This window comes from Otolemur garnettii, unplaced genomic scaffold, assembly GCF_000181295.1.
Source record: "Otolemur garnettii isolate 467f Iridium unplaced genomic scaffold, OtoGar3 scaffold00001, whole genome shotgun sequence".
NCBI lineage: Eukaryota > Metazoa > Chordata > Mammalia > Primates > Galagidae > Otolemur > Otolemur garnettii.
In genome coordinates this window covers 72,954,173-72,963,407 of record NW_003852396.1, presented here as the reverse complement: position 1 = coordinate 72,963,407, position 9,235 = coordinate 72,954,173, and the positions used below count along the sequence as shown (strand labels likewise).

Sequence of the window (9,235 nt, the reverse complement as noted above, 5' to 3'; positions counted from 1 at the left end):
AAAAAAAAAGACTTGTATAGTGAAACATGTATAGACCCACCACTCAAATTCTACAGTTGTGTTTTTTTGTTTGTTTGTTTGTTTGTTTGTTTTGTTGCCCTCTGTAGAGTGCTGTGGTGTCACAGTTCACATCAGCCTCCAACTCTTGGGCTTAAACAATTCTCTTGCCTCAGCCTCCCAAGTAGCTAAGACTATAGGTGCCTGCCACAACACCTGGCTATTTTTAGAGACAAGGTCTTGCTCTGGCTCAGGCTGGTCTCAAACCTGTGAGCTCAGGCAATCTACCCGCCCTGGCCTCCCAACTGCTAGAATTACAAGCATGAGCCCCCGCACTCAGCCCCCAAATTCTATACTTGTTAACATGTTCCAGCCTGAGCCAAACTCTGTCTCAAAAAAGAAAAACCATCTTGCTACAGTTGGCTTGTTACGTGTCTATCTGTCCATCATTATCTTATTATGGTTGACTTTTTAATTAATAGCATTTAAATAAAAAATGAGATAAGTTTATTGAAAATATTAATGTATCACAGAGTTTAGATGTGGCAGAAATTATGAATATAATAGACTATCTTAAATAATTTTCTTCCTTTTTTTGCTTTCTTTAGCATGCAAACTCCTGATTTGTACCACCTAGAATTGGAATAATCTACTATAAGTCACTTTGTATTCTTTTCCTCTAGGCTTTGGAATGTTTCAGTCAGGCAGCATCTGAAGTCGGCAAAGAGGAATTCTTAGATCGCTTAATCCGCTCAGAGGATGGAGAGATTGTGTCTACCCCCAGGCTACAGTATTATGACAAGGTACATTATGTAATGCTTTGGCCCTTCTTATACCACCCCATGTAAAAATGCAAAAGAACTTCCAAATGGAGTTGACTCTGCCTAGAGAAACTTAAGAAATATATTGTGGGCCAGATGCAGTGGCTCATGCCTGTCATCCTAGCACTCTGGGAGGGCAAGGCAGGTGGATTGCTTGAGCTCAGGAGTTCAAGACCAGTCTGAGCAAGAGCAAGTCTCTACTAAAAATAAAAAAAGAAGCAAGATGATTGCTTGAGCTCAAGAGCTCGAGGTTGCCACAGCACAGTAGGAAATATTCACTGTGTTAATTATCTTGAGGTTGCCACAGCATTCTACTCATTATGCCAAAGTGAGACTCTGTCTTAAGAAAAAAAGAAAAAAACATATTTTAAGTTAAATCAAATTTGATTTTTTTTTCTTTTGGAGCCAGTCTTATTCTGTTGTCCTGAGTAAAATACTGTAGTGTATGAGCTCATAGCAACCTCAAACTCTTGGGTGCTACTAGGCATCTACACAAAATTAAGAAAATCATCTTCTCCTAAAGACATTTGCACTAGATTGTTTATCACAGTTCAATTTATAATTGCCAATATGTGGAAACAATCTAAATGCCCACCATCAACTCAGGAATGGATTAGCAAACTGGCATATACATACCATAGAATACTATTCAGCTATAAAAAAAAAGATAGTGATTTTATATCTTTTGTGTTAATCTGGATGGTGGTGAAACACATTCTTCTTAGTAAAGTATCACAAGAATGGAAAAGCAAGTATCCAATGTACTCAATACTCACATGAAGCCAGTAGTCGGTCTAATTCACACCCACAGAGGAGAAAAACTCATTTCAATTCATGTTGGGGGGAGGCAAACAAGGGAGGGGAGAGGAGGGGGCTTTGGGATATTCCCACTAAATGGGCACAATGAAAGGGTATATGACACACCTGTCGGGTAGAGGACACAACTACAAGAGGGACTCTTAACAAATTCAAATATTGTAATCTGGTTGTTTGTACCCTCACATTGACTGAAATTTAAAAAAAAAAGAAAAATTCTTGGGCTCAAGAGATTCTCTTGCTTCAGTCTCCCAAGAGGCAGTCCACCCACCCTGGTCTCCCAGTATGCTAGGGTTACAGGCGTTTGAAGATCACAGTTCAATGTTGTTTTAAAAATGAGTTACAGCAAACATTTAGCATATTCTCTGTAGCATTTGCATAAGGCCATGATACTAATTCCTTTGCTATTCTTTACATTCATCTGTGACCTAAACAGTAGTGAGATTGTATTTATTCCTTCATTCAATCAATCGGTATTTGCTGAGAGCCTACTATGTACTATGCGCTAAGGATAAAGCTCTGAATACAAAAGAACAATTCCCTGCCCTCATGCTGCTTACATTCAAGTAGGAAAGAGATTAGACAAGTAAATACATAACAACAAATAGCGATAAGTGCTCTGAATAAAACTAAAGCAGATCAAAGGGATGAGTAGGAAATGTTCATTATGTTAATTATCTTGGAACCATATGGTGGTAGATGCTAAGATTTGAATCCCAGGTAATTATGGGATTCAAATCCCTTGGGCAGTTTCTGTGCATCACACAGTCCTTGTCTGTAAAATATTCTTGTGATTGCTGGGTGGGTGAATGTAGTTAATACCTATATAGAGGCCCTTGGTGATCAGAGAGCATTTTTGATCCCACCAACTTCTTATTGCATGCATGTATATATAAGAACATAAACACATTCGTGTCTCTGGGGTTATTTTATTACTTTGTACCACTGTCAATAGGTAAGAACAACCAGAAGCCCCGTGTTTAACCCATTATTCATCAATAGTTTCTGTAGCTGGCTGTGTGAGGTGGCTCATGCCTGTAATCCTAGCACTTTGGGAGGCCGAGGCAGGTATATTGCCTGAGCTCATGCATTGGAGACCAGCTTAAGCCAGAGTAAGACTTCATCTCTAAAAAAATAGAGATGAAGTTGTGGTGGGCACCTGTAGTCCCGGCTACTTGAGAGGCTGAGGCAAGAGAATCGCTTAAGCCCTAGGGTTTGAGGGTGACTAAGTGAGACTGTCTCTCAAAAAAAAGATAGGGCAGTGCCTGTGGCTCAGTGAGTAGGGTGCTGGCCCTGTATACCGAGGGTGGCGGGTTTGAACCTGGCCCCAGCCAAACTGCAACAAAAAAATAACCGGGCATTGTGGTGGTCCCCTGTAGTCCCAGCCACTGGGGAAGCTGAGGCAAGAGAATTGCGTAAGTCCAAGAGCTTGAGATTGTTGTGAGCCATGACACCATAGCACTCTACCGAGGGCAAGAAAATGAGACTGTCTCTTAAAAAAAAAATAATAATAATTCCTTTAGCTATATATAGTGGCCCACACCTGTTAATCCCAGCAATTTCAGAGGCCCAAGTGGGAGGATTGCTTAAGACTGGGAGTTCAAGACTAGCCTGGACAAGATAGCCAGAGTCTGTCTCTGAAATTTTTTTTTTTTTTTTAGTTAGCTGGGTGTGGTGGCATGTGTATGTAGTTTTAACTGTTTGGAAGGCTGGTGGAGGAAGATAACTAAGTGCAGGACTTGCAGGTTGTGGTGAGCTATGATTGTATGTACCACTGTACTCCAGCCAATGCAACAGAGTAAGACCCCTATCTTTAAAAAAAAGGAGCGGGGGTGGTACCTGTGGCTCAAAGGAGTAGGGCACTGGCCCCATATACCAGAGGTGGTGGGTTCAAACCCAGCCCCGGACAAAAAAAAAAAAAAAACAAAACTGTAAAAAAATAAAACATTTTGGTAGAAGTTTTTTTTTTTTGAGACTATGTCTCACTTTGTTGCCTCAGACAGAGTCTTACTTTATTGACCTCGGTAGAAGCCCTGGTAGACACAGCACTCTACCAAGGGCTATAAAGTAAGATTCTGTCTCTTTAAAAAAAAAGAACATATTAGGGCTCAACACCTATAGCACAGTGGTTATGGCGCCAGCCACATGCACCAAGGCTGGCTGGTTTAGGCCCAGCCTGGGCCAATTAAACAATAATGGGAACTGCAACAACAACAACAAAAATAGCCAGGCGTTGTAGCGAGGCACCTGTAGGCCCAGCTACTTGGGACACTGAGGCAAGAGAATCTCTTAAGCCCAGGCGTTTGAGGATGCTGTGAGCTTGTGACGCCACAGCACTCTACCAAGGGTGATATAGTGAGACTCTGTCTCAAAAAAAAAAAAAAGCATGTATTAGTATTATCACTCTCTCTCTTTTTTTCTTTCTAAAGAGAAAAGGTTTATCTAAATCAAATTTTATTTATAGAAAGCTGTTATTCCAGTGGTAATAAATAAAAAGATTTTACAACAAGCCTGTATATAATCAAAGAATCTAAAAGAAAAACCTTAAATTTTTTTTTTTTAACACTGAGTTTTACTATGTTGCCCGTGGTAGAGTGCTGTGGCATCACAGCTCACAGCAACCTCAAACTCCTACGCTTAAGCGATTCTCTTGCCTCAGCCTCCCAAGCTGGGACTACAGGCCTCTGCCACAATGCCCAGCTATTTTTTTGTTGTTGTTGTTGCAGTTGTCATGGTTGTCTAGCTGGCTTGAGCCAGGTTCAAACCCGCCAGCCTCAGTGTATGCGGCTAGCACCATAACCACTGTGCTACAGGTGCTGAGCTGAAAAAAACCTTAAGTTTTAATCAAATAATCCTGTTTGTCTAGTTGGGAGCACCTTTGATTTAAACTTTTTCTTACTTTTATCTTTCTAATTAATTAAAACCCATAATTCAATTTGGAGGACCCTACCATGTTAATTTTAATGGAAATTTCTTCTGTTTCTCCCTAGGTTTTACGTCTACTGGATGTTGTCGGTTTGCCTGAACTCGTTATCCAGTTGGCTACATCAGCAATCACTGAAGCAGGTGATGACTGGAAAAGTCAGGTAAGAGCTAACTGTAATTTAGTCATTTTCCTTAAGGTTTGCTATAGATGTGGTATTTTCACTTCTTTGCTCTTGTCTCATATTTGATCCAAATTTGATATTTAGGCTACTTTAAGGACATGCATTTTCAAGCATCATTTGGATTTGGGTCACAATAGCCAAGCATATGAAGCCTTAACGCAAATTCCTGATTCCAGCAGGTAATCTCACAGTCGTTTTTAGAGAAGGCAATTTACCTGCCCCATTTAACTTACTAAGACATTTGCCCTCAAATCCCTTTCTTTCCTTCTAGGCAGTTAGATTGTTTACGGCAGCTGGTGGTAGTTCTTTGCGAACGCTCACAGCTACAAGATCTTGTAGAGTTTCCCTATGTGAATCTGCATAATGAGGTAACCATTAGTTAGCCATTGATGGCTAGAAACAACTGTGTGATTGCCATGATTACTGCCAACTTTGATATCTGATTGCTTCCCCTTCATTAGGTTGTGGGAATAATTGAATCACGTGCTCGAGCTGTGGACCTTATGACTCACAATTACTATGAACTTCTCTATGCCTTTCACATCTATCGCCATAATTACCGCAAAGGTAAGCAAACGAATCAGACAGCATCTGCTGAAGACAGCCTTGTTAGTTTAATCACATTTATTTTTTAATTGAGACAGTAGTCTCACTTTGTCACCCTGTGGCACCACAGCTCATAGCAACCTCAAACTCTTGGGCTCAAGCAATTCTTTTGCCTCAGCCTTCCAAGTAGCTGGGACTATAGGCACCCACCACAACACTCGGCTGTTTTTTAGAGACAGCAGTCTCACTCTTGCTCAGGCTGGCCTTCCCAGAGTGTTAGGATTACAGGCATGAGACGCCATGCCTGGCTGTTTAATCACACATTACAAAAACACTGTGTATTAGATTTACATAGTTTTTAATATGTAAACATATATTACAAATACAAGATTAGCTTCACCCTTTTGAAGACTACTCATTAGCCTTAAAGATGTGCCCATACAAAAACAAAAATAAAGGCCAGGTGCTCACGCCTATAATCCTAGCACTGTGAGAGGTGGGGTGGGTAGATTGCTTACGCTTAGGTGTTCCACACTAGCCTGAGTCAGAGCAAGATCCAGTCTCTACTAAAAAGAGAAAAATTAGCTGGGTATGGTGGTGGTGCCTGTAGTCCCACTTACTCAGGAGGCTGAGGCAAGAGGATCCCATGAGCCCAAGAGATTGAGGTTGCTGTGAGCTATGACACCCAGGTGCTCTACCCAGAATGACAGACTCAAAAAAGTGTTCTTACTCCCATTCTAGAAGACTCACAGGGTGTTTCCATTGAGATCACATGTTGTGTCATCTTTTGCCCAATTATAAAGGAAACTTCAGCTTTTTCTTCACTTAGAGACACCTTGCCTTGAATTCTTGCAACTGGTTTTGAGTTCCTGTGCCATATCACCAATGGCCTTCTCCTTTTTTTTATTTCAGTTTTTAGAACAAAATTCTGACTGCTTAAGTGCACTAAAGTCATCTGGATAAAACATGGTATTCCTTATCAAATGATATACTAGTGAATTGCTTTTCTTATCTTTCTTTCTTTCTTTTTTTTTTTTTTTTAGACAGTCTCAAGCTTTCACTCTCGGTAGAGTGTCGTGGCATCACAGTACAAAGCAACCTCCAACTCCTGCCTGCCACAGCACCCAGCTATTTTTTTGGTTGCAGCCGTCATTGTTGTTTGGCTGGCCTGGACTGGATTCGAACCCGCCAGCTTAGGTGTATGTGGCTGGTTCCTTAGCCACTTGAGAGCCACAGGCGCTGAGTTCCAGCTAATTTTTCTATTTTTATTTGTTTTTTGTTTGTTTTGTTTTTGAGACAGTCTTACTATGTCACCCTCCATAGAGTGCTGCGCCATCATAGCTCACAGCAACCTCAAACTCTTAGGCTCAAGCAATTCTCCTGCCTCAGCCTCCCTTGTTGCTGGGACTATAGGCGCCCGCCACAACGCCCAGCTATTTTTTTGTTGCAGTTGTCATTATCTCTTTTTTTTTTTTTTTTTTTTTGAGGCAGAGTCTTGCTTTGTTGCCCTCGGTAGAGTGCCATGTGGTGGCATCACAGCTCGCAGCAACCTCATTTCTCTTGCCTCAGCCTCCCAAGTAGCTGGGACTACAGGTGCCTGCCGTAACACTTGGCTATTTTTTGTTTTTAGCAGGCTGGGGCTGGGTTTGAACCCACCAGCCCTGGTGCATGTGGCCGGTGCCTTCCCCTCTAAGCTACAGGTGGAGCCCTGTTTTTTTTTCTTTCAACATTTCAATTTAACATTTTCTTTTCTTTCTTTCTTTCTTTCTTTTTTTTTTTTTTTTTTAGAAACAGAGTCTTACTTTGTTGTCCTTGGTAGAGTGTCGTAGCATCACAGCTCGTAGCAACCTCTAGCTCTTGGGCTTAGGTGATTCTCTTGCCTCAGCCTCCCAAGTAGCTGGGACCACAGGTGCCTGCCACAACGCCTGGCTATTTTTTTGTTGCAATTTGGCCGGGGCCAGGTTTGAACCCGCCACCCTTGATATATAGGGCCGGCCTCCTACTCACTGAGCCATAGGCGCTGCCCTTAATTTAACATTTTCAAGTCTACAGAAAAGCTTAAACATAATGCAGTGAACATCCTACCTATTTACCCTTTGCCCAAATTCACCAATTGTTAACATTTTGCCACATCAGTTGCTTATCTATCTCCTCTTCCTTCCTTTCCTTCTTTCCTACCTTCCTCCCCTTTCTCCCTCTTACTCTCTCTACTTATTTATTTGCTTATGTGTTTATTTTTTCTGACCTTTGGAGAATAAGTTACAGATATCATGATTATTAAGTCATAATAGATGTATCTCCCAAGGACGTTTATAATGAATTAGGGAATATAACTAATTAATTTAGTGAATTAAGTTCAAATGAAACGCTGTTATCTTTTTCTTTTTTTTAAGACAAAGTCTCACTCTGTCACCCTGGGTACAGTGCTGTGGGGGTCACAGCTCACAACAACCTCAAACTCTTGGGCTGAAGCGAAACTTTTGCCTCAGTCCCCTGAGTATCTGGGACTATAGGCACCTGCCACCACATCTACCTACTTTTTCCATTTTTTTGTAGAGACAGGGTCTTGCTCTTGATCTCAAACAGTCTACCTATTTCAGCCTCCCAGAGTGTTCAGATTACAGCCGTGAGCCACCAGGCCTGGCCTAAAAAACAGGAAGTTTTTTGTTTTTTTGGGTTTTTTTTTTTTGCAGTTTTTGGCCAGGGCTGGGTTTGAACCCACCACCTCCAGCATATAGGGCCAGCACCCTACTCCTTTGAGCCACAGGCGCCCGCCCAAGAAGAATTTTTTTTAAATGTTACTTAGTTTCTATAGTCCCATGCTGCATCAGAACAATGTATTTCTCAGTGCCTTGTTCAACTGATGCAATTAAAGTATAAAAAATAAGAGTCTAGGGCTTGGCACCTATAGTTCAGCGGCTAGGGCGCCAGCCACATACACCAGAGCTGGTGGATTGGAACCCAGCCTGGGCCTGCCAAATAAGAATGATAACTGCAGGCATCTGCCACATTGCCTGGCTAATTTTTGTTGTTGTTGTTGTTGTTGAAGTTATTGTTGTTGTTTAGCAGGCCCAGGCTGGGTTCAAACACGACAGCCCCAGAATATGGGGCTGGCGCCCTAACAACTGAGCAGGGGCACTGAGCAAAGAGTCTATTTTTTTTTTTTGAGACAGAGTCTTATGTTGCCCTTGTTAGAGTGCCGTGGCATCACAGCCTCCCAAGTAGCTGGGGCTACAGGTGCCTGCCACAATGCCCGGCTATTTTTTTGTTGCAGTTCGAACCAAGGCTTGGCTGGAACCCGCCAGCCTCCGTGTATGTGGCTGACATCGTAACCACTGTGCTATGGGTGCCAAGCCAAGAGTCTATGTTCTTGAGCAAAGCAAGAACAAATACATCTTTCTTTCTTTTTTTTTTTTTTTTTGGAGACAGTCTTACTCTGTTGCCCCAGTTAGAGCACAGCAACGTAATAATAAATCACAGCAACCTCGAACTCCTGGTTTCAACCAATCCTCCTGCCTCAGCCTCCTGAGTAGCTGGGACTATAGGTGTATGCCATGATACCCAGTTAATTGTTCTTTTTTTTGTATATTCTTTTGAGACATAACCTCAAGTTGTCATCCTAGGTAGAGTGTTGTGGCATCATAGCTTACAGCAACCTCCAACTCCTGCCTCCACCTCCCAAGTAGCTGGGACTACAGGTGCCTGCCACAATGCGCCTGTATTTTTTTTTGGTTGCAGCCATCTTTGTTTGGCAGGCCCAGGCTGGATTCAAACCCGCCACCTCAGGTGTATGTGGCTGGCGCATTAGCCGCTTGAGCCACAGGCGCCGAGCCTGTTTTCTTTTTTTAGAGACAGGGTCTCACTCTGCCTCAGGCTGGTGTCGAACTCCTGAGCTCAAGCAATCCACCTGCCTTTGCCTCCCAGACTGCTAGGATTATGGGCACGAGC

The 9,235-nt window shown here is 42.3% G+C and overlaps 1 protein-coding gene across 1 annotated transcript in view; it reads left to right on the top strand.

The window, feature by feature from the left end:
- Positions 1-9,235, top strand: part of NUP160 (nucleoporin 160) — a 69,873-nt gene that overhangs the window by 40,603 nt on the left and 20,035 nt on the right. Inside the window, exons 23-27 of the mRNA XM_023510096.1 lie at positions 681-800; positions 4,625-4,720; positions 4,826-4,920; positions 5,013-5,109; positions 5,203-5,308. Of these exons, the coding sequence (XP_023365864.1) occupies positions 681-800; positions 4,625-4,720; positions 4,826-4,920; positions 5,013-5,109; positions 5,203-5,308 (514 nt within the window). The remainder of the gene's footprint in view (positions 1-680; positions 801-4,624; positions 4,721-4,825; positions 4,921-5,012; positions 5,110-5,202; positions 5,309-9,235) is intronic.